This window comes from Nipponia nippon, unplaced genomic scaffold (genome assembly GCF_047370975.1).
Source record: "Nipponia nippon isolate SJK-2023a ecotype South Korea unplaced genomic scaffold, ASM4737097v1 scaffold_9, whole genome shotgun sequence".
Lineage (NCBI taxonomy): Eukaryota > Metazoa > Chordata > Aves > Pelecaniformes > Threskiornithidae > Nipponia > Nipponia nippon.
In genome coordinates, this window is record NW_028262413.1 from 22,911,882 (window position 1) to 22,938,052 (window position 26,171).

General features: G+C 38.4%; 1 protein-coding gene across 4 annotated transcripts in view; it reads right to left on the reverse strand.

Annotated features, from left to right (window-relative positions):
- Nucleotides 1-1,898: 1,898 nt before the first annotated feature.
- Nucleotides 1,899-26,171, reverse strand: part of EFCC1 (EF-hand and coiled-coil domain containing 1) — a 61,362-nt gene continuing 37,089 nt past the window's right edge. Inside the window, exons 3-8 of one of the 4 annotated variants that reach the window (XM_087744747.1) lie at nucleotides 21,976-22,121; nucleotides 18,217-18,352; nucleotides 17,749-17,914; nucleotides 11,070-11,228; nucleotides 8,685-8,754; nucleotides 1,899-6,900 (exon numbers count right to left, since the gene is read on the reverse strand). In XM_087744747.1, the coding sequence (XP_087600873.1) occupies nucleotides 6,767-6,900; nucleotides 8,685-8,754; nucleotides 11,070-11,228; nucleotides 17,749-17,914; nucleotides 18,217-18,352; nucleotides 21,976-22,121 (811 nt within the window). In that variant the 3' untranslated portion in view covers nucleotides 1,899-6,766. The remainder of the gene's footprint in view (nucleotides 6,901-8,684; nucleotides 8,755-11,069; nucleotides 11,229-17,748; nucleotides 17,915-18,216; nucleotides 18,353-21,975; nucleotides 22,122-26,171) is intronic. The other 3 variants (XM_009476689.2, XM_087744744.1, XM_087744746.1) reach the window with 3 other exon arrangements.

The window sequence follows — 26,171 nt, forward strand, 5'->3', positions numbered from 1 at the left end:
TGTTACTACATGGTGTGTTAAAGTAAGCATTTTATAAGCCTGACATATGCTGAGCTCACTGAGTAAGGTGCGAGTTCTGAAAAATATGGTAGCCAGCTTTATGTTAGTTGGCACAGGCTGTCTTTTGGCAGGACCAGCCCTGTACTGCTTTCAGCCTCGTTTTATACCCTAGGCTGCTTACCCTCTGCTATTTCCTCAGAAAGGTCTCTATTTCTGTAGTCTCCACAGAGCAGGACTTGTATATCCTGCCCCTGCCCCCAACATAGACAGAAGAATCAGCACCTCCCTATTGCAGCAGGCACGGTGTTGTGGTGTGAGCTTGTGTTTGTGACAAATCCTGTAATTCAGCTGCATTTTCCAAGTAGCAGTGGATGAAAAGAATGGACTTGCAGGACCATGGATTTCCATTTCATGGCACCCACAGCAGTCAGTCAGTCTAATACAGAAAAGCTAACACAAGAATAGCTAACCTACAAGGTACCTGTGCATCGCTATTGGGGGACCCTATGGATGCTGGAGTGCCTCTATGCTAACTTCATGCTGGTGGCCTTATGAAAACCAAGGGTTTATTTTGTCTGAGGAAGACATGCTACCCAGCTGTTGCACCAGGCTCTTGTCAGCTCACAAGCAGCTGGTGTGGAAGCAGTTAAACTTTCATTACCAAAACTTTCTAGTGAAGTCTGAACTAAGTTAGGGCTATTTCCTTCACAGATTTGAATGGCAAAGGTACAGTCTGCATTCTCTGAAGCATGCATTAGTATCATGCTGAGTTAATTCTTTTTTATTTCCTAGGCTATTTTTTAACTTAAACAGCTATCTGTATTCTGCGCTCCAAGTTTTGGCAATGTAGAAGTTTAAGCAGGCCTTTGTCTACTAATTCTGACACTCTGCTATCCTTTTGTGAGTTTCATTAGACAAAAATATAGTTGTATTGGCAGGAGAAAAACTGGTCGTGGATTGAATTTGATGTCTAACTGGCGACTTGTTCTAAAATGCCAGCTAGGATTTCCCAAATTTCCTCTGAGCCTTTTCATTCTTTTCTTTTATTCTACTGTTAATACACTCTGGAAATAGGTAGGGGATTTAGTTTAGGAGCAGACAGTTCTTCAGCCAGAGAGTCGGAAATGGTTACAGTTTAGAAAAGTCTAAGAATCTTAGGAAATAATGTCATCTAAGATGTGAGTCTCAATTCAGGGTGGTTTGCTCTAATGCAGACATCCCTCCTAAGCGAAGAAGTGAGTGAGCTGCATTAAACAAAGAGATTTGCTAAGGGGGAGCTCTTCTAAGAACCTGAGTACATCAGTCTGGGTGTGGTGTCCAACACTTTCAACCTGAAGGACAAATACTAATTTTAAAAAAGTCAGGGGGGCAAAACGAAGTTGAGCTATTTTGGCATGCTGAGGTAATGCCAGGAAAGTGCTTCTCTAAATCTCCCCAGGATTTCCACAGTTGTTGAGCAGACTCATTTAGAGCAGCGAGTTACTGCCCCACGGGCAGCCCGTGGACACTCCGCTGAGGATATATACACCTGTAGCCGAAACGGGCAGTGCTCCAGTGGTGTCATCTGCTGCCTTGAGGTAAAGATGGGGAATGCCGATTCTGTTTTCCTTCTTTTCAGGGAGGAAGCTGGGCTCAGGAAGGTCTGGCAGCCTCCCCAAAGAAATGCATATTCAGTCTGACCAGTTGCCTGCAAAAGCCACAATTTAGGGCCACCAAACTACTGTAACAGAGAGTACTGTGGGAAATGGGTAAGGATGTTTCTGCTGGTGTATTACAGAAGAGCCAGAAAAGTAGCATAGAAACCAAACGGAACTCTGAAAATCCTGGCCCCTTGAAAGTGAAGTGTAATTCAGGAAATAAGGATGATTCAATTTTCAATTGAATTTCACACTAAGAAACACATTCCATAGCTTTTGTATTATGCGGAATTACACAAAAAATTATTAAGCAAATAAGATAATGTAAATATTAAAGGATTCAGTGTCTTAAACTCCATGAAATTATAAATCTAAGAGAAACCCTTTGGCTGGTAATGCGATGTGTCACACACATGCTGTGAATGTTTATTGTCATTCTCTCATACCAAGCAATTCTATTTTATGCAGCACTGTTTGAAAGTGTTCCTTTCTTCTTAACAGTAAGATGGAAACAAAGAATTAAATCTAAACAGCCTTTCATCATTGAAATGTACCATGGAGTAGATTGATGGACAGTATCATGAAAGGGAAGAGATTTAATTCCAACAAATTCAGCAAATTTAAACATACTGGTGCCAAGGATTTTTTTCTTCCAAAAGTGTGTACAAATACCATCAACCTCTTGGAGTAGCTCTGACTGGAGACAGCCACACTGATTTGGTGCAAATGTTTTGTGAATCAGTGTAACATCTGTGACAAATGGTCACTGCCAGATACTTCAGAGAGCTTCAATGAAAATAAATTGGACAATTATTGAATAACTTTATATATCAGGAGGACTTTAATTTACTAATAGTTAATAACTCATATAAAGTAAAAAATAATGGGAGGAGGAAGCTCTTCTTGAAAAATGTAACTTGCGCTAGAAGTGCGCAGACCCTCAGGTTATCTCAGTGAGAAGTATGCCAAACGATAAGTGAGGAGGGCATCGGGAGGAGAAAGTAGTTTGAGAACGAAGTCAAATCAGAAAGGTTGTTTTGTGGAAACACAGAGGAGATCAGTGGAGGAAATGTCCCAGATTCCTTGTAAGGGCCAATTTGCAATTTTAACAGAAAATTAATAAATTAAGATGGTGACTGCTAAGAAAGTGAGCTTGACCACAATTTGTGGAGATCTAATATTGAATCATTAAGGCTAAGGAAATGCAAACACAGTATATGAGCAAAGTCTGTGAGAGCTAAGCTGCCAGGTTTAGGGGATGTGAGCAGGAGAAAGGGCACATTCCTTGAGACTTGTTAGGAGTAAGCGTTAGGAGTGCTGAGAACACTCCAGGCAGCTCATTCAAGGAAAGACTGGACACCAGTCTTAAAGCACAAAATCTAGGAGCCTGAGGGATTTATTGCTCTGCAATTAGCAATGAAGGAGGAAAGGACATATAGAAGAGGTGATGAAGAATAACTTTTTTGCTGGGGTGAATTACATTAGGGAGTCCCCAGCAGATACAACTGGAAAGGACATATAGAAGAGGTGATGAAGAATAACTTTTTTGCTGGGGTGAATTACATTAGGGAGTCCCCAGCAGATACAACTGGGAGGAAACAAACTGTCATTTCTGTGAGACTGGAATTATTCTTGAGAAAAAAATATCTACTAGAATTGGATAAAAATATCTACTAGAATGAGCATGCTGGGAGGGGACAAAATCTCAAGCATGGTATAAGGCCAGAGTTCAACCAGAGTGCCTCGAAGCCAGCATAATTAGGTTGCTTTAGCCCTTTTATAGATGCCCATTGGCTTTCTAACTGAAAATCAAAATAGTACAGGTCCCTTCTACAGACAAGACCTAAGTAACCCTTACCAGTTGGAAACTGTACAGCAGGGCTCTGGTCTCACCTGGTAACAAGTCACGTGTACTCCTCCAGACTGGTTTTCCTACTGAACAAAGAAATGTTGAGAAGGCACGCTCTGTTGGCCTTTGTCTGCTTATGCAAAATTTTAGATGGGCAATTGCACTTAGGTTTATAGCACATGCACTCTCACCATGATTTTTTTCTTTACTGAGAAGTCAACATGCAAGCAAATGGCCACTTATTACCATTTCTTTGTTATCTTTTCAGTTTTTGTCACACAGGGAAATTTTTCTTACAAAGTCAGTTTAAACTTCATATATGTTCCCTGTAGAAAAAAGATAGCTGAAATCTGCAGTAATCGCTTGACTTAAGGAGCTAGGTCTTTTAAAAAACCTAGAGATTTGGGGTTGCTCCCCAGGATTATTGTGCAGACTCTTTTGAACATGTTCCACGTAGTAAATCAAACTGTAGAAGCCTCCTTGCTTTTGAGACAGCTAGCAATTTCTCAATTACATTGATTTAAAATAACATATTTATACAGGTTCATATGAAATATTTGTCAGCCTCAGCAACACTGCCAACAGGCTCAGTATAAAACATAAAGGTAAAAATATTCAAGAAAAAAAAAATTAAGGTTACGAAAGAAGGACTCTCAAAGTACAGTGCTTTGCTTTGCCTCTGATTTCAAGCAAGAATTTGACCAAGGGCTGTTTCTTGATCCACCCTGAAGCACTTGCAGTATTTATGGAAATACTGCAAGTCTGACTTGCTCCATATTAATTGCTTTTTGGAGTTAAAATAATCAGCTTTTATTATTAAAACATTAATCAGCATATGCTGATGTATCAAAAATGATGCTGATATAGGCATTTCTTAAAGAAATAAAAATGTTACAGTATTTGAAGCTAATTTAGCAAGATATGATTTTGCTGCTTCTTATATCAGTTAAATACTGTTTATTTATTCACGAAGACTTCCTTTTATCTCAACTGTTTGCATCTTCCTTAACACCAGTTTAGGTTTCCAGTGACATTTTCTAGTTTCTAATTACAGTTCAACTGCTGTTTGTATAAGCTGTGCAGTACTCACTCAGATTATATTGCTCCTCCCCCATTTTGGCATTAGGACATCAGTTTACTTAATAGTCTAGATTTCTGGAAATATATTAGAAAGTGAAGTAGAAACTTAGTGGTGAAAAAGATACTAAAAGTATACAATTAGCATAGCAATCTTAAGGTATACATAAGTATATAAAATTCAAATACACATACATATGTGTATATATAGAGAGTGGATACAGTAATATTAATTCAAATGATAAAAGAATCCTGGAGTGCATGAGAGTATCCATAATCAGGTATGTACTTGCATTATAATCCTATGCCTGAAGTGTCTCTTCTGCTAACTATACACACAGATCATGCTTATTTAATGATTTGCTGGCATTTTCTCTTTTTATACATATAAACTAGTCCTGGGAAAGTCTAAGAGAGCTGCACAAAACATAAGCTGATACTTGTTCTTGTTTTTTTAGAAAATGAACCCAAGCAGGGCACTAACTTCTGCTCATTTTGATTTTTATCTGTTGCACAAGTGTAGGTTTTGTAGTATATAGTATTAGCATACAGTTTAGTGTATAATAAGTAATATAACGTTATGCTTAGTATTACATTAGTATTATATTTAGTATTAGTATACAGTTTTTGGTCTTATAGGGTGAATATTGCACTATGTATATATGTCCTGGCTAATTTATCTTTATGAAAAATCTGCATTAAAAATATATATCTATTCTTAAAATCTTCCTCTGTTAAACCAGAGAAAGAATGCCAGGTAAAACACCATTGAACAGAGTTTGTTGCATTGTTTGCAGAACACCTTTTTTTTTTCTCCTCTAAAATGAAATTAAAATATCTATTGCAAATTTTTAATACTAACATGGCTGTAAATGCTAAGTAATGTATTTTGGATGGAGGTGTGTGTAAGCTATGCAGTGTATTATGAACAGAAAGGAATAGAAATCTTCTTTTTCCCCAGATTGCATTGTGATACAGACCTTATTCCTGTATGAAAACCATTTTCATGGGAAAAATTCATATATGCACAGTTCTGAATTGAAAGGTCTTATTTCATTGCTGGCATTATCTCAGGAAAATCATTTTGCATTCTTAAAAGATCTACAGTGCATTTTTTAATAACATGAATTTAGTTGGATCATTTAAGAGCTCCACTTCTTTAGTTTCTGTGCGTGATAGTTGAATGAAACAGCAAAAGCATCTTGGAAGCAATCTATTTTTTTTACTTTTGACCCCAGGAATTATTTTATTACTGATTAAAATGTTACATGGCACCATAATTAGGCCCAGCATTTTACATTAATTTGTCTGCAAATGGGGCCTAGTTTTGTGTCTCTACAGTTGCATTGAGGGAAATCAAATTAGAGAACAAAGGTGTGTACTGCACGTGTTGTTTGCTAATGTGACAACGGCAGCTGTTGCAAAGTGAATTTTTCAGCCCTTCCTTTCCCTGAGAACCTGGGAACAAGATTGCTTTGTACCTTTTTCAAGCAGTTAATGTAAATTTTAATGTAAAATCTAAGACTATCATCAGGAAAGACTGTTGCAGATTTCTAAGGCATCTCTATAATTGCAAATATAAAATTCAGCAGAGCAATAACAAATCTAACTTCAGAATTAAATAAGGTGAATAATTGAATCACGGACACACACAAACACTTTTTATACATGAGCACTTAAAACTTGCACTACTGGCATACACTCGTGTGTATGTTTATAATACAGTCATTTTGTCACTTGTACGTTAAGGAAGCAGTTTACTTGCCAGTGATAACATAGGCTGCCTTTTGCTTTTGAATTGAGTTATCACAAAAGCTAGAAACTGCCCAGCCAGTGTGTAACCAGGTCTGTAAATCTAAATAGCTCAGGTCAGTGTATTTGGAATAGTTTTTATTTTATTAACTGGTACAGTTACTGGGCCATCATACAAGGATGGTTAGGCTTCCATCAGAGACAGTCATTGCTACGTAATCCTCACATCATGTGAATGCTCATTCACGTAAGGGAGGGCTTTGATGTTAGCTGAGGAACTGATGCTCTTCCCAGAAGCAGCACACCTTTGATTTCATAGCGGAATTATTCTATTGCTCTTCTCCATTACTGAGCTCCGTTGAATTGGACAAATCTTATTCATTCATCATGTGTTTGAATGAACGAGGGCTGTTGTTCGGCTGGTCGTGCGGGCTGCAGTTGGCACTGCTGCTCAGCATGAGATGACCAGTGCATTAGACAAGGACTGGCAACTCTGCGCCTTCTCCAGAGGCTGGCTTTGTAAGAGTTCACAGGCTGTCAGCTCATGGTGAAGAGTATCTAGGACTTCAAATAGGTGGGCTTTTCCTTTTAAAAGAAAATTGCAAACATTATAATTTGAACAAAGACAGAAAGTTGCAGTTTAACAATCATAACACAAGCTCTCTTCTCCATAGGTGCCATTTCAGGTAATTAACATAAAATGTCTAAATTTTGAGACCAAATAATGAATTCCTGTCCCTATAAAAATGAGAGTAGAACTGGGTTCAAGGACTCTTGTTTTCTCTACTGGTTTTCTTGCTTCATTCACTGCCCATTCCCTGAGTTCTTGCAGACTTGTGTGAACAAAGACTATTTCACGTCACAATAAAGAGTTGCTAATCCAACCATCCACTTAGTCTTGTCAAAGAGGAAGAAGAAGTTTGATTACAAAGACTTAGGAAAGCTGCTTAAGTCATATCAAGTGCACAGCCAGAAAATCAAAAGCAGAGAAGATGAACTGTTTATGGCAATGGTGATGCAGAATGGACAGAGAGCTTCACAAGGTTACTTCACTTCTTGGTGTCATTTTAGGAAGCTGAGCTGTGCTGCCATTACAGAGGGAGGTACTTTGTTTCAGCAGCATCACTTGGAGTCAGTGTTCCTCTGCAGGATAAGTAGTAGTACCTTCTGGACACTTGTGTGCTGTGGATACTAACAGTCTCCTCTTGTTCTCACCAGGAGAATATCTGACCTATGTCAAACGTTGGAACAGGCTGCCCACAGAAGTGGTTGAGTCCCCATGCCTGGAGGTATTTAAAAGACGGGTAGATGTGGTGCTCAGGGACATGGTTCAGTGGCGGACTTGGCAGTGATAGGTTAACGGTTGGACTTGATGATCGTAAGGGTCTTTTCCAACCTAAATGATTCTATGATTCTATAGCTCAGATATGGTTTCTCTCTTTGTTGGTGTCCTGGAGCCAACAAAGGTCTGTCTTTGCCTTCTTTTCTCTGCTTCCTCTGCAGCCAGGCTGGAACAGCACAGCTTGGCTCTGGCTTGCCTGAACCCTGAATTGCTGGACACTAGTAACAAAAAGGCTTTGCAACTGCAAAACCCAGAATGGTTTGTACGTTATTGTCCCTGAATCACTGTTAATAATATTCTCCAAAATTAAACCCTCAGGCCACATCTAGTCTTTTATAATCTTGTCTTTGACTACTGGCTGCCTATTAAAAGCACCTCCAAGCCATGTTCTTAGGCTTGGTACAGGATGTTCATTTCTTGAAGGTAAGTTCAAATGCTCTGCTAATAGGAACAAAGTAATCAAATCTAAACCTCCAGGCTGTGATCCCTGTATGGTTCCTACAAAGGCAGCTGTGGCATGCTGGACCATTGTCAAGGGAGAGGAGTTTGCAAGTTTAATTTTCATAAGAGGAACACAAAAGGCTATTATTAGAGGAGTGCAGGTTTGATCTGGTTTCTTTACAGAAATATTCTGTTTTGTATATTTGTGTTGCAGCAAAGGAATACAACACACAATGGGATAGCAAACCTGATAAATAGGTGCCTTACATACTTGGTCATGTTTTCCACTTTCTCATACCAATGAAGCCCTACAGACGTTAGTGCGATACTGAATTGTTCCCTAAGGCCAAATTCTAATTAAAATTTGGCTAAAAAAAACCCTGGATGTGTTCCTGTTTCTGATGTGTCACAGACTAGAAAGCATCACTTTCTATAGGTAATCTTCTTGCATAGTACTTCTTTCTCCCTCGCCTGTCCCCCAGTATTTGAAATATTTTTTTCCTACTCATCTGTTCATAATGTAGTGTTTTTCCCAAAAGGACACTTTTCATGCTTCTTGGTCTTTATACACGATGTATTTTCTTACCAGGTTGGGGGTCACGGCAGGATTCCAAAGTGCTCAGCAAGATTTTCCCCAGGGCTCGCTTAGATATGTTCTTTAAAAAACAAAATAATATTATGGCACAAGTATGTCCTTCACCAGTTTAAATGTATGCAACAAAATCTATGCGCAGTGTATTTGCATTTGAAAATTAAAACAAAATGAAACTGAATCCTGATAACACAAGACCTAATATTGGCTTTATTTTTCAAGCATTTTATCTTAGATACTAGTCAAATAATAGCAGTTTGTGGAAGGATCCAGTTCCTTAGTATGTTTGTAGAAAGACAAATAGCAGTTATTCAGAGGAAAACCACAGAATTTTCCAGAGCGTGTGCCTGAACAAATCTAGATGGCAAGGAGTGTAAGCAGGGCATGCACAACAAAAGCTTGTTCAGTCCTCTGCTAGGCCTGTGTTGAAAGGTGAACGGACAGATTTTGTGGTGTAATTTCAGAAAGAGGCTTCTCAGACCCAGCTGTTCTAGGAATCATTGGGAACCACTTTAGGTATAAACAAATTAGAAGAGATTGTATGTGTCATGTGGCAGGCCCACTGTTAGTTATATATTGAGATGTAATAAACATTAGCCAAAGTGAAAGGATTGTAAAAACTACTTAGGATTTAGATGGTCTTTTTCAGTGGTAGTTTTATATTAGAAATCTGTTGGGACATTACATAATGTATCTGGAAAAACAAACTCTCTTAATTTGCTGTCGAGACACTAATGCATACTTCCTGGGAGATTGTCTTGCAATCAGTTTAATTAGCACTTAAAGCGCCCGTATCTGCAGGGACAGGTTGTTCTTGTTAAAACTTCAAGAACTGAAAATAGATGGAAGCTATTCTGGAAGAAAGATGATGTACCTGCCAGCAGCCTAGGCAATACTGGCCTTGCTTACTGATGCTGGTTATCTACCTTCTGCTTGTCTGCCCCAGTGGGGACTGGGGCATGGTGGAAAGCAGTTTGCAGCAGGCTGGGATTACACATGACCTTTGCAACACAGTGTGAGGTTTTAATAGTCCTAACAGAGCATCCATTTGCCTTTGGACAGTCATTGGGTTGTAGCAGATTCTGTTGCAAATGAGATGCTTGGGGTATTTAAAACATGAATGTGAATATGCTAGGGAAGTGACACCTAAACCCACAGTTTCTGATGAATAAGCTTTCTTTTGTCTGAAGTATATCCCATCAGGGATTTAGGGGATCCTTCCTAAACTCTACTAGGAATGCTGTAAATTATCTTGTTAGCTGACAGCATCGTTGCCTGTATTGGTGCTATGGGAGTTGGCAGCACGCAGTGGCACGTTTCCAGCAATGATTAGCATTAAGTGCTATTATCACTGAGATATGGCGCATTGTGTGATGGATTGTCTCCTAAGCAGAAATGATTTGCAATAATACAACTGACCAGTGAATGACATGTTGAAGTCTTGACACAAAAGGTTATTATACTTGTTGCCAGTCATAGTCTTCACTAGTTTAATCCTTCACTGGATTGTTATTGATGCATGTGTCCGACTTGCAATATGAAAGTAGCATTTCCATGTCAAGTGCTAAAATAAGTTACCAAATTATGAGATATTGCACTTGTTCCCTAGAGTCAGCAGTGGAACATGAGCATACTTCAAACAAAGTAAAGTGATCATCTGAGGAAGCATTCTCATCTCACACAGATTAGGCAGAGCTTTGCTGAAAATTGAGGAGAACCCTCAGTCATTATCAAAGAAATTAGTTCCTAGCAGTCTAGTGCTGCTCCCAGCGTACTCCATGTTCTGCAGATTATCCAATTTGCCCATCTTTTGGCCAGCCCTTACCATTATCACTCCCAAGCAGGAGATTTACATTTCTTTTCTAAAGGACTGAACTGCCATACTGGCCATGTACCTCTGGGGTGTTATTGCATCAGCTTTTTTAAGTCCATGTTTGGATTATTAATTGGGTAAGAAAGTTCTTACAAAAAATACCTTATTGGTATATAGGAAAGGGTTTTATCCCTTTAATACTGACTCAGTGTCATGTTAGGATGCAGTTAAACAAAGGTCCTTTTCTAGAAGGAAAAATAATCTTCTAGAATCTTTCTGATTACTAGCATTTTTGTTTTCCTTGTTTCCTCTAATTTTTTATTTAGAGGATAATGAGAGCTTGGAGATCTAGATCCAAGGAGACCTCTAGGCTTCTTTTAGAAAGTCAGCCATAGGGGTCTAAAAGTTTTCTGCAATCACTGGGCAGTTTCCAGGGCAAACACATGTAAAAATGTGTCCCAGTGTAAAGGACTTCGTACTTAATAGAAGGTATGAACATCTTTTTTAGTTTGGAAAGGACACTATCAAAACCAGTTTTAAGTCTCTGGACTGCTTTCTTGCCATACCAAGTCTCGAAGTTGTTGAAGAAGCTGTAAAACATCCATGAGCTTTTCTTCCACCAGTGACAGCCTAACTCTCTCAGTCTCCAACATCTGCAGCTCCATCTTCAACAATTCGGTCTCCTCCACCTTTTGCTGCAGTTCACCTAGCAATGGGCCTTTCATCTGGACAATGACACAGAAAATTAAAAGCACTGGAGCTTTTCACTTTCTTGCCCAATAATTGCAAAGCTAAGTTTCCCCCCTTACTAGTAAATGTCAGACTCCAGAAGATTATCTTGAAAGGAACTGCATTTCTTTAACATACTACATAAAGCGAAGAATCAATAGTTGCTAGGAAATGCATGCTTTGCTCTTGTGCATAATGGCAGTTCATTCAACACTGGATGCAAACAGATCATTCAGAAATTTTGAATACTAGCATTACTATTTCAGTTTTCTAATCTTTTGCATCCCTGTTGTCCTCTATAAAGCATAACTAATTTGTGTGCCCTCATCAATGTAAGCATATCTTTGTCTTGCAACTCCTACATATCAATCATCTGTACATTCAGTGAAACAAGAAGGTAATTACCTAATTTCTTTTATGTATTTTGGTTAAAAAAAAAAAAAGTCCTAAGGAAAAAAAATTAAGATTCTGGTTCTGCAAAACACTGGCATGTGTGCTTGGTGAAGCACTGGTTTGCAGCTAAGCACAGAAAGGTCCAGGTTCAGCAAGACTTTTGAACACTACAGAAATCCTGGGCAGGAGGGGTCTCCTCAGACCTGGACCTTCCAAAGCTGAGCTGACCTGTCAGTTGTCTCAGAGCTCCCTGTGAAAAAATGGTCAGGGTTTGAAATGTTACTTTTGTTTCAATGCAGAATCTATGTGACAAAGCTGCCACACCATTTACAAGAGTAAATATCTTTGTTTGTGACAGACCCAGGCCTGTTGTAGATACATGGCCAAGTTGCTAAAAAGAGCCTGAAGAACATTCCATGGAAAATATGTCACTTAAATATTAATTTTGGAACTTTGAGAGCACTGAGAGATTTCAGGTTTATTAATAAAAGTAAACTTATTTCTCAATCATTACTGTGCCCAGCATTCTGAAATATTACCATTTTTTGCAATTTCTTGTTGCAAAGACAATCTAAATATATTTATTAATATTACACTGAAAAACAAAATCATGTGGTATTGTGAGAAAAAAAAATCATGCTAAATGCCGAATTTGCTGGCTCTGTTAATCACTTTTTGTTGTCATCTGTTATCTTTATTGCAGTTTTAGAAACAGCTAAGGATATAGTTGAACTCGAAAAGCTGAAGGCCTTAAAAAAAATTCTATTAAATAGTGTGCATATTTTGTGGAAATTTGTTTTCTAATGCATTTTAATAGATGGGAAGGAACTTCAGTTCCCTAAAACACAAGTGTCATTAGAGTGAAAAAAGAAAACAATCCCTGATCCACACTGAGTCTTCTAGAAGGTCATTTTAGTTTCTGACAGTGCTAATAATATGTATTAGTTGGCACCTATTCCCCCATCAGATGGAAATCGTCCTGTTCCATTAGCTCTCCATGAGCTTTGCCCTGTGAGGCACTCCAGCTCCTCTGAGCTATGCAACAGCTAGACAAGTTTGGATCACTTAATCTGGTCCATCTGCCAAACAATGATTTCAGCATCCCTGCCTGAACACCCCTTTTAGATGAATACACTAACATTTTCCTGTATGGAGAGCCAACTTTGTTACCACCAATGTGGCAGCAGTCCAACTGAGACACAACAAATACTCTAGAGGCTGTGGGAGGTCTTCAATGAATGAAACATGTGGTTTCCACTATTATGTTGCAGATTGCCTCCACATTGTAAATACCACCTGGCATAGATATGTACTAAACACATGAAGGAGTTGTGTTCCCCTGTATAGCTGAAGCAGTGTCCTATCAAATAATAGAGAGGTAAAAAGGTCATTATTTTTAAGTGTAAAATAGACTTTCCCAATATGCAATTAGACAGATGCTCATGGAAATTCATAATGGGTGCCCACCTGTCCTGGTCCTGCACCCTGTCAGGCCCCTGCACCCCTAACATCACTTGTCTGCTGCTTTTAGCTGCTGCTTTAGCCATGCTGGCAGAACTGCTGTTCTTGTGCACAGAGACTCCTCTGTCCTCTGCTGAGTGTTACTGAAAGGCTGTAGCTGTGCAGTGGGTCTCACATACAGACATGAATAGGAGAAGTACAAACTTCTCTTTAGTATGCATGCCACTTGAGTTCTCCATAGTCATCTAGTGTCACGACCAGCTGCTTAGTTTGTATAGACAGCACAGGCAATATGCTTAGCCAAAAGTGCCACTAGTGATATTTGGACATACATAGCATTTGTTGCTACTGCTGCCTCTTTCTCCTCTTCATGTTGACTGCTCCTACAAAGCTCTTTTTGCTTGTATTTCCTATGCTGTAGCTAGTAAACTGTTTTCTACAGCAGTTATACCTTAGCAGCCTCCTTGTCGTCTATAAGGATGCTAGTTTCCTGATACCTTTGTTTCATTTATACGTATGGGTATGCATTTTTTGTCTTCTTATTGTGCTTGAAGACGGTGGCTCAGTGTACCATTAAAACATTCTCCCAAATTGTTTTCCCTAGCTAGGTTACACTTAGCACCTGTTGTTACCTTAACATTTGCAATAAGATAATGACTATAGTTAAGCATAAGCTATTTTTAAGACCTAGATACTGAGGAGTGATGGTTAAGTCACAGGGCTCAGAGGACTGGGTTTCGTTCTTAGCTCTGTCAAAGTCCCCCAGCAGAGACTGATTTTTGGATCTGTGCCTTCTTTGTGAAATGGAAATACTACCTTGCCAAACACCAGTTTTGAGAAGAAGTCAGCTGCTGATATCTGACCCTCTTATAAAAGGGGAAGAATGCCGCGTGGAAAATCTGAGCTCTGGAGTAGTACAAATACATCTAGGACAATGCATAATTAATATGCAAAAATCCCTTAAGGAATGTAAGAGAAAATAGTTCTATTGTATTTTCCACAGAACTTAAGGAGGCTCTCATATTAGAGGCATTTGTACAAGCAGTGAACCTGAGAAACATCTTCAAAATGGGGAGAAAACAGAAACAGAATGGCAGAATGAAGTGCTGAACTGTGCTGTACAATTTATCTTTTAAATCATTTCACCCTCAAAGGACTGGAGGGTGGCAAATGGAGCACCAGTTTTTAAGAGAGGCTGCAGAGATAATCTGAGGAACAGCAAATCACCTCAAGAGTATCAGTAATTCTGTCAGGCAAATTGATAGGAACTGTAATGGAGGAGGGACTTGGTGAATACATAGATGAACATAGTGAAGGATCTATTAGATTTCTTTGAAAGGGTCTATGAATATATATGAATAATGTTGATGAATCAGTTGATATAGAGTGTTATTTTGAATCTGCAAAAAGTTTTCGATAAGATTCATCACGAAAGACTCAAAAAAAAAAAAGACTTACAGCTGATTAAAAGATGGCGCTAGAGCACAGAGTGACAGACCAGACCAGGACTGAAGGTTTCACAATGGAGGGAGATAATCCTTAGGGTCTCACAAGGAGCTGGGTTAAGACCTGAGCTGTATTCATAAATCATTTTTAAAAAAGGTGAATGTCAAAGTGATTAAGTTTGTTCTCAATACAATTTCTTGGGGGTAATCAAAACTAAAGCTGCCTGTGAAGAATTACAGCAGGAGTTCATGATATTGAATAGCTATGGGCAATAAAAGATCCGATGAAATTCAGTGTCAATAATGCAAAGTAAGGCATGTAGGAAAGGTACACAATGTTCTGTGTATGCAGTGATGATGACTGCCACTCAAGAAGGAGATCTAGAAGAGCTGTAATCTGAGCGTAACTCACTGGTCAGCAGAGATCAAAAGCATACATGCTAGGAGCTATTAGGAAAGGAACTAGGGACAAAACAGAAGCTATGATTATGCCATGAAGGGCTTGCATTTGAATACTAAGCACATTTTCAGTTCTTCTCATTCAAAAAGGGTAATAGAGCTTGAAAAGTACATGGAAGAATAAAATAGAATAACAGAAGTAAGTAATGGTTTCTATACCAAGAGAGCTGAGGCAGACTAGGAATGGTGATAACAGAGGCAGTATTTCTCGTAGTAAAAGTCTGTAAAATTTTGAGGGAAAGATCATTTGCTGATTCCCAAGCACAAAAACGAGGTGGCAGTGGATGATCAGGCAGCAGATTAAAAGCTAACAAAAACAAATCTTCAAAACTTGTTTGTTTCTAACTGGTATGTGGGAGCCCTTGCCCTGAGATACCAAAAGCATCACTAGCTTAAAGAAAGGGAAGGTAAATTCATGGTAAATAGCTCCAATGCTGGCCATTAAACATGATACTCCATGCAACATCCAGTTCAAGATGTGTCTACCCCCAGTGTATTGGGAACCAGGTGAGTAATACTGAGAGGAAAATCCTCTGTACTGTTTCTCATTGCTTTTCTCTAAGCAACTGCTGCTTGCCATCAGGCGTGTGATATTAGGATGAACTTTTCATTTGACTCTGTATGGCAGGTCATAAACTAATTGTCTTTCAAATTAAGCTGGCAGTTTGTATGCAGGCTTCTATAGAAAATAATTGGCATTTTTTTTCAACGCTACACTTGGCAGTGATTATTTTTAGAATTCACTCATGTTTTCTCCATCTATTATCCCTAGGTCCTGACACCTTCATCACCCTGTCTTCAGTAGAACTATTTTTACATGTTTGGTTGTTGGAAAGCAGAACTTTCTAGACATGACAAATTTCAGAACTCTTTTATCCCCTGGTTTTACAAGTCTTAGACTGAAGAAATTATTAATCAGTATTTGAGAGTGTTGCTCTTCACTTGCCTGCTGAGTTTGTTACTTGTTAGCTTTGTTGTTATTTGTCTAATTTTCAGCATTGAGCAGGTCCAAATAGAATTATATAGAGCAATAGTTTTGTCAGGTCATCAGAGAAAGTGTTCTTGGTAGTTTATTTATTAAGCCAATATATTTATTTGCAAGTTAGATGGGAGACCGTATTTCTCGGTCTTCCAATTTGCTTTGTGTTGATTACAGGTACAGTCACCTTTTTGAAAGGAATTACTTGTTACTTGTCTGGCTGTTTTGTAGCATCAAAAAAAAAATACCTATAGCTGCACACAAGATGCATATGCTGGCTAAATAAAAGTAAGATGGTTTAAGAATAAATTTCTAACAGGCTCAAAATGATTCATCCTACTGAAGTTAAATTCATGTCGCAGTGAGTTAGCACTATGTCTTACTCACCTCCCTGCTTGTCCTTAAATCAAGAGCAACAGATTCCATTTTTGTCCTGGAATTTTGTATTAATCTATCGATAATGGTACTTTTCTGAACAAGGTGTACAGAATTAATATCCATCAGCAGAGATTAAAAAGAAGGCAATATGATACTGCAGAAGAAGATGAATACCTCTGAATGGAAAAAAAAGAAGAAAACTGGCACTACCTACAGGAAAGTAGTTCCTCCCTGTAGGTAAAAGAATAACTGTAGGTTTTTTTATGTGGGCTGATGTTAAGCAGTACAGAAGGAAGCTTTGTGTTGCTCTAAGGAGTATTACAGGAATAAATTGTCATTGAATACTACAAATTGTGTAAGACGCAAGTATGATTTTATTCTGTTTTGAAATTTTTTTTCCTCACAAGTAAACTCCTTCATTTAATTTAGTCAAGGGGGAAAATGATATGAAATACTGATAAAAACCAAAGGATGGCAACATGTAAAGAAGCTGGATATTTTACTCTTTAAATAGTTTACCGATTAATATAATCCTTGCAGAACTACTGAAATCTTTATGCTCCTTTAAAAGAAGGGGTATAAAATACTGAACAAGCAGTAACTGAACCTTAAGACAAAGCAGGCCAAAGCAATGCATATGATGCGCTATTTTTGTTATACAGAAAGATTGCTAGCATTTAAATCTATGCCCATCAATGGCTGAAGTTTGCAGTATAAATAGTAAGATCACATGGGACTGCTAGGATACTGCACTGGGGCTTTTAACTACTGTGGTTATAACCTCTGCTGAAGGAAGTTGAACATGCTGCTAAGCCTGAGAACTAATTTTTTTTTATTATTTTTAAATATATTGGTCTAAGCCTGAGAACCAGCCAGAGTAAACTGGATGATTTCCTCTGAAGGATTCCAAAACAGTGAGCCCCTGCATCTCAGTCAGCTGGAGGGTTTTCTTGAAAAGTTATTGTGCTCTCAGAGGGGCTGGATGTCTTAGGACATGAGGAGTGTTTCATCCACAGCTGAGGAACCCCTGAAAGCTGCCTATAGTAGCTCTATGGTTAACGTGTAGCATTTTGGTCTGCAGTGGTATCGGTCCCAAGCATAGCATCAGTGAACATCTTAAACCATTTAAATACGGGATAGTATTTGAAGAGCCTGTGTCTGACTGTGGCTGGTATACATGTCATCCTCCAAACAAATGGAGTTTCAGGTAGGAACCAGACTAGAAATGCAGGTGTTACAGGAAAGCAGGAGATGTTTGAGATGACAAACTAATGGCACGGTGAGAAGCATCAGCAACAGAGAGCGGAATGGCCAGAATAAAATATAAATGCATATGTGTATAAGTGCAGCTACTTCAAGATACATAAATAACTCTTTCACACTCTGCTTGGCACCTGTTACCTCTTCCATATTTGTTTCCAATTTTTTCACTTCATGCCCTTTAAGTTCAAGCTGTTCAGTTAGCTGTGTGATTCTCTCTGCGAGCTCTGCAGGGGCTGTTTCGTAGCCATCAGTATTGGTGGTCTCCAAGTAAGACATTAGCTTTTTCCACATTTTTTCATCACATCTATATATACATTAAAAAAAAAAAAAAGGTTAGTGAAACCTCATGATGAAGGTCTATGTTTGTAAAAGCCGGCTTTCCTGCAAAACTCTTGGCAGCACAGATCACAAATGAGTATCCTAGCTGACACTGACTAGGGTTAGGTGGGAATATCCAGCATGTTGTTTCCCATGAGCTGTAAAGGATGGGTAAAGGGGCCTGCTGATTTTTGTATGTAGTATTACTGCTTACTAAAGCCATGGTGCCTTCCGGTCACAAAATAATCTTTGCAAAGGGCTCAAATAGCATTAATCTCAGAAACCTACCCACTGCCACAGCAAGGGAGCTTGGCCAGTATTTTCTTCATTTGGTTCACCTGGGATGGCTGGTCTCCTGGCCACTTCTCCTCCTCTTCGTCAGAGGCAGCCTGGCCCTCCACAGAGCGGAACAGCTGATCCTCTGCTTGAGAAACCAACAACCACTTAGCAACAAACCAACAACCCCGATGTGCTGCAGCTGTGGCAATCTAAACTCCTGAGACTGAGACAGATAGAAGTGAGATTTTAAAAACCCCAGTGAAACACAAGGCAGGGTTCTTCAGCGCTCATGGAAGGGGGCTTTAAAGCTAAGGCAAGGGACACTCAGCAAAGATCATTATTTTAAGAGCCTTGAATGCTTCAGCACTCTCTTGCAAGTAACTTGTAGCTATTCCACTCCAGTTCTCTCCTTTCCTTTAAATAACTATAATATAAGGATAAGTGTGAAGGATCAGTGCGTTATTGGGGGGGTAATTACTGTTCACGCATGTAACTGAATATGCACTTTTCAAGAGGAATGAGAAACCATTGTACTGTGTAAGATTTTTTTGCACAGTCATTGTACCAGCTGAACACATATTCCTAGTGCAGGAATTTGATATAAATGTTCTCTAATTCATTCCCTTACTGTGTTTCGTAGGGACAGTGATTTTAATAAATGTAATATTAGACCCATAGCTATCTAATGTCTAGTTATATTTTTTTCATGTAAACCTAATGTCTCCTCAAATGCCAAATAAATTGTAAATGAACTCTACAATAGATGTAAATATACATGTACCATTACAGTAATATTTCAATACTTTTAAAGCTGTATCTTATAAAAGCTATTGCATTTAACTCCTTTTTATCACAAAAAGATATCTACTGGGACTTAGAGGATTATTATGATCCTTGTAACATACTGGGAGTCTTATGAAACATTGAGTACATGAAAAGCCCTGGGCACATCTTTATTCTGAACATTTATTTTGAGTTGACATCAGGTTCAACCAATGTCAACATGATTTTAAATTTTATAATTATTTACCTTAATCACTGTTAGTTAATTAAACAGGTTTAATGAATTCTAACAGAGTGATCAAGTCAAGTGCTGTTATTTCTTCAAATATTGAAACACATTTGACCTTAGTTAGCATTACAAGTGTTGTGCATATTTAGTTCATTCAGCACAAGAAAGGTGGGTTCAAGGAGATGAGTCATCCAGCAGAGACTCTCAGGTAAATGATTTTTCTGTCTCATGTCAAGGATACAAACACCTGCAGCTCAAGCTAAAATACCATTTCAGTTGTCACTATTAGAAGGACTTCTAACGCAGTCCCCAGCCCCCTGCCCGCAGGCAGTGAGCGGGCACTCACACCCGTGCTGTTTGGCAGGATCCCCTTCAGAGGGCAGTCGTGTTACACCTCTGCGGAAGTCCTTCCCTGCCGGACTGCCAGCCTACGGTGTGTCTAATCCTCCCTCAGGTCTATTTTCAAAGGAAAAATGGCCTGGTTGGTTTGTTTGTTTGTTTTCTTTTGGTTTTCTTTTGGTTAACACTCGGCATATATTTGTTAATGCAATTTTCATTCCGGTAGCATTCAATGTGCCTAATTTATAGGTTATCATGTTCAATAATTTATTGCCTAAGCAGGAACAAAGATCAGTTGCATGCAGTATTGCTCTTTAATTAGAGAATGAATGTCTGCATTTTCATGACAATCCTTACACTGGTACAAATTCATTTATTAGAAATGCTTTCTTTCCATGAGGCTGCGCGTGGCCAAAACAAACAAACCCAAAAACCAAAACACACACACACACCCCCAAACCAAAAAAACCCCAACCCAAAACTTTCTGTTTTCAGTCTGTGATACAGTAGCAGTGAACTTTTTCTAGTATCATTTATTTTCTTCCCATAGGAGTTCAAAGGGATAACAATCAGAGTTTACAACTGTTGTGGCAGCCATGAGAACTGAACGCCCAACACTATGGATTCCTTGAAGAGCTTCAAACTGGTATGTTTAATCCAGTAAATTAATTGCAGCATCTGGCATAGCAGACACTCAGATTAGGCTCTTAAAAATGGAGGAAAAGGCATGTGAATCTCAAGCTGTCTTCATGCTAAGATATCTAAAACACTTGTAATGCCTTTTTTTTCCGCTCCTCCCCACCCCCCTGGGATGTCCTCTGCTCTGATTGAATGTGTATGCAAAAGACACTATCTTTTACATCCGCCTTGTAGGTTATGATGAGCAGGACTGGAAACCAGAGAGGAAAAACAAAACTTCTTATGCATCTCTTAACATAAAGCCAGTATTTTATTAGAATTTTTCTACTGAGCTAAAATTTAAAGGGAACATTGTGCCAGAATCATAGAGAACTCTATTATTGTGATATTTAGGCATTAATGTGTAAATTAGCTAATGTAGAATAACTTACCCAATTCCATTGATGCAAGTGCTTTTCTGCTCTAAGAAATCAATATTTATTAAAGTATATATAAAAAAAATTATAAAGAATTCTGCATCTATATTTATTTATCTAGTATATCTAGGTTTATCCCAGATGTTCACACAATTTTTTTTCTTTTCTGCCTAACTAATCCTTTTTTATTTGATGGAACACTTTTTCATGTTTTTAAATCTATAAACACATGATTTATTTGTTTGAAAAGCTTTTGCTTGAAAGCTGTTTGTACGTGAAATATGGGTAGTGTAGGTTAGACATGGAAGCTGTGAGCTGGCAAAGTGTCTGATTTGACAAAAATATTTGTAAAAGCAGGTTTATTTTATAAGTCTAATCACATGGAGAACATGCTAGAATGTTAATTGTATTTACATGTCATTATTTTTCACATTCCCAAGCAACTGCTTGCCAGCTCCATTCAATACATACCTAAAATATAATTTTTTGTCACTACATACAGCTCTGCAGTTTGCAGTAGAGATGCCTTGTTACTTACAGTTAATGTCAGGTAGAGAGCTTTTGTCTTCTTTGAACTAGATGTGTCCAAAAAAAAAAGTTACTGAAGGTAAGTCAAACTTACCAAACTTTCCATTTGCTGTCTACTTGGCATATAAACCACTACCAGGGGGTGGAACTTTGGCTGCTAAGATGGCTATGATAAATGTCTCATCATTACAGCAGCTAAATGACCCCCCCCCAAAAAAAACAAAAACCTGCCATCTCTTTGAGAGCCCTTGTAACTGTTTGCTCTACAAAAGCCTAGTTCGGGTCATTGGTAGTGAGAGTCAGCCTTGGCAAACCCAGTGATTTTAGGCGGCTTTCAAAGAATGCCCCGTGCAGTCCCATGAGAAATCACAAGTATGCAATGTTATGGCAGTAGTTAGCGCTACGTGTGCTAAACAGGTTGGACCTTTTCAGAGTTACTGACGTCGCCAGGATGTTTCCAAAGAGTGTGCCTGTACAGAATATTAATTGCAAATGGCTTCCTTGGAAATGATTTTAGCTGAAGTTCTGAGTTTTTATTTACAAAGAAATAAAAACTTCATACTTTTAAGCGAGGAAAAAGGTTTTGGTGAGGTGAATCGTATGGAAAAAAGCAGTTTTAAATCATAGCTCTAAGTGATACATCCAGTCTTTTATTAAACATAAAATTATGTGGGGAGTGAAAAGTTGAGATATTACCTTTTATTTACGTCTAGGATTTCAAGATTCATTAGGATTGGTTTGTGGCTTTTGTGGTTTAATATCTATATTAGTTTTTCTCCTGAGGATCTTACAAATCAGTGAGGAAATAAAGTAATTGGGTAGTGGTTTTGATACCGTTCTCGGAAATCCCAGCTCCACCAGTGGGAGATCGTCGATCTTGTTGCGCAACAGACAGGCAGTATCTTCCATCTGGTAAGGCGGCTCCCTCTTTCTGCTCTGGGCTGCTTCTTGAGGGAAGCTGAAATCTCACAATTTTTGACCTGGAAAGAAGGGCAAAATAAAGTGGACTTGTAGGAAATCTGAAAAAACAAGGTGAATGTGCACAGTGTAGCACATGAATGAACAAATGAAATTGTTCAGACTTGCTATAGAAGAACAGGGCTATCTGCCTTCAGTGCCTGTAAAATTGAACCCCCAAGGGCTGCATTCGGTTTCTTCACTAAGAATCAAAGGAAGGTGTATTTCAGCTATTCTTAGATTTAGGTAATAAGAACTAAATCTTACTTACAGCTTTTAGTTCAGGTCAAAGACATCTAGAAAATATATATAGAAAGAGTCTACTCTGGCCATAAACTCTCCCTTCTCCACTAACAGCATGCTTCATTTTTACCACGGGGACTCTTACCAGTAAGAAACTCATAGTTACATTGGATAAATGGAAATTTGGCATATCCATCCACATATGTAAGGTTTATATCAAACATTCTCCGAGGTAGGAATAAACTACCTCCGGGTATGGAGCTAAACGAACACCAAGTCCAGTCCATTACAAGCTTGTGTATGTTACATGTGTATGTTGTGTAATGCAATATTATACATTTCATATAGTGTACATTTCCATTGCTTCCTTTTTTACTATTTAAAAAACAGTTTACTTTCAATAGTTGCATCAGGATATTTTCCTATTTAGACCATATAATAATCTGGTTATACTCCCAGTAGGAGCTGTCATGTAGTTCACAAAGAATCTATATGCAGAAGAAAGCAAACCAAATTCAGGAGTTTTACACTAAATTATGCTCCCTCCAAATTCTTTCTCAGCTTTGGTCTGGTGAATATTCAATATTCATTGTACTTAACACATTAAATATTCATTCACAAAAAGTGAGAGTTAAAACACTTAGCAAATTGGTCCTACTGAAACAAGTTGTAAACATGCTCTTTTTGTACAAATCTTCTAAGTTCTTCCTGCCCGTAAATTGAACTACTGCTAGAAACAGAACTTTAGATGTAGCAATAGAAAAGCTGATGCCAAGTTAGAGATGAGTATTGCAGAGAGCTTTTGTTTAACTTAACACAGCTGCTGTCAGTTCCTGAAGAGCCACACCAATATTAGTTCCCTTGTTGCTTGTGAAAGTATACTAAGTAAATCAGATCATGAATTTGACAACAACAGTCAGTATTTCAAAATATCTGTAGGGACAGAAGTTGAGGTAAACCATGCTTAGGAACCAGCACTTCTTTCATCCCCTTGAGAAGAGCTGACTGCATAAAAACTAATAACATATTTCACTTACAATTTATGGTATTATTTAGCTTAGCAACAATTGGATTTCCTGTAAAGTCAAGGGAAATAGCAGTCTCCAGAATGGAGCCTGGCTCGTCATTTAGCTTCATTAGCTTTGGAAAAAATAATTATGAAGTAGTGCACAAATAGCAAGCACTATTAAGCTTGGGCATTCAAAACAGGGGCTCCTGGAAGCATCACAGAGCTTCGGTGTTCTGGAGAGTTACTGTGGAATATAATAGTATTTCCTTTCACAGCAATGTTACATTTTGGTTTTTTTGAAATGTGCTAGTTTCCTTCATTTTAAGACAAAGAATTTTTGGGGTCTGGTACTCAATAAGAATCCTTTACAATCTCTTGAGGACTGTAGCTGGTATTGCACAGGTTGTTCTCTTAGTTTTGATCTGCAGTATAATTTAAATCTGTTTGGATTTCAGAGATTTCTAGAGTTAGTTCACATAATACAGAGATATTGACATTTCAGTGAATATTCGCTGTAGTCTCAAAGTTGGTTAAGATTTTAACCCAGAAAACATTGAGAATATTCAAGTATCATGAAAATCTTTTATAGCAAAAGTGGGTAAATGCTGTGATGTTTAATGGGAGATCTGCTGGTGGTATTAACTTCTTGCATCTGGTAGCCTGGTTTCAATTTAGCTTGTAGTCAAAGGAACATTAAGAAGTTTGGTGGAAAAAAACAATCCTTCCCATAAAATTCAGGACTTAGAATAGCAGACTCCCTCCACTTAGTTGAGATTCAAGACAGACCTAAATAACAGCTTTCACTTCTCTGTAGCTCTTGTAAGGGGACTTACTATTAGTTGATGAAATACAAAGTACAAACTCTGATTATTCTATAGTAATTATCTTGAGAGGACTTTATCAACTCTCTCTTGATGTGGAAAAATTAAGGGAGCCATACAGATGGCATGTTTTGTTAGGTCTTTCTGCCCAATATATTGATTAAAGACAGCCATGTCTGTCTTCTCTGGAGATGGTCATCTGGGAAACTAGAAAGAAATACAAGGTTTTCAGACCCAGGTGCTCCAGAATTTAAATCTTGGTTCTGGCACAGGCTCTATCATTTGCATCAAATCACATTGTGCCTTAGTTTCTCCAGCGAAGAAACATAGCAAAGTTAGTGTTCCTTATGCCCTAAATAAAAAGGCAGCACAGGTGATTGAGAAACAGCCTTATTTTCTAGAACCACGCATGGAAATTATTTCTAGGTGTTTAGGAAAGGGGCAGATTTTAAATGTGCATGAGGGAACATGTGGCCAGACAAGCTGGAATTTCAGAGCTTGTCCATGCCAGATAAAAATGAAGAAAAAAAGCAAGCAGCAGCATGAGTAGATACGCTAGCTGAAAAAAAAAAAACCCAAGAGATTTTATATTTGATCAGCTAATACATAATGTCAAGGATCCATTGGAAATAATGAAACTGGAAATTTGTTGTTTTGGTACGTCTTGCCAGGAGTCCAGTGTAATGTGATGCTAGGCACTGCTTTATCCACAGTAGTGACCAGGGAAGGTGACAGGAAAGGACAGGACCAACAGCCTAGTGACAGAGGTAAAGGGAGGGGGGATGTCCTGTGCAATAGAGGGCCAAAGAAGGGATGTATAAACACGGTTCCTTTCGATTCATGTAATGCAAAAACATTTTAAAGCAATAATCTGCCAAGTCTGGTGCCAAAGTTTGGGAGACAGAGCTAGAGGTCTTTTTGGCTATACAGAAATTGTGAGGGTGGGGAAGGGGGCTGCTAATACTGCTCATGTAGCTGCAAGGGCACACCTACCATTCCTTTAAACTATAAGTAGAAACTAAACATGAGATGCGTTGAAGAAGGTTCTCATCAGAAATGTTGCACAGAAGTAGAAGAATAGCATTAGGGATACTAATGAATCTTTGCTTTCTATTGGAAGAAAGGGACTGTTTCCTTCTTTTAATTTTGCCATTGGTATAGGATCCTACATTGACTTCAGAGAATATTTCAAATTTCTGACTGAATTGTCTCTGGTTTTTGAACTTTAGAGAAGATGCAACCAAACAGTACAGAAGGTGTTAATTCATAGGGTTGCTGCATGCTCCTTAGTTCACATCGTTGGAGTACACAGCATTTCATCCTCGTTCTCAAGTGAGGTGATGGAGGCATGAATGGAGTCATGGTGGTGCTCTTTGGTAGCAGAAAAATGGAACACCATGATCTCCTGATTTCTCATCATGCAATTTAACCACTAGGTCATTTTTTCCTATCGGGGAGCTTTTAATTGACTTTAATGCCAAATCTGCACTCTTAATTTTGAACTGGCAGAGGTTTCAGGATTTAAAGAAGAGCATAACGAAAAGAGGCCAACTGGTATGCTTTTGCTGTCATGGCAAATGCTAAAAGGAGGAATCTTCACTCATTCTTAAACATAGGTTTAATTCTTTTCTCATTAGTATTCATACAGCATCAAATGGGTCTTCATAAATGAGAAGAAGAGTGAATAAACAGCACATTTGTTTAGGGCAAAGATCAGAGGGGAAAGTAGGGCTGAAGATGCCTGGGAAGCATTTGTGTACAGTGCAGTGTGGCAAGGCTTCCATGGAGACAGGAACAGTCCACATTCATTTTAAAGACTTTGTACTGAGGATAATGGGCAGCTCAAGAGAAGGAAAATTGAAGAGGGGAGAGTTTGCAAAGTACTGGACCTTAAAGTAATGTCCATGACTAATTGGCTTTTAATTGGCACTCCTGTTATTGTTACGGAAACTTCTAACTTCAGCAAAACCCACCTGTTTCTGGCACTAAACAAATCTTTA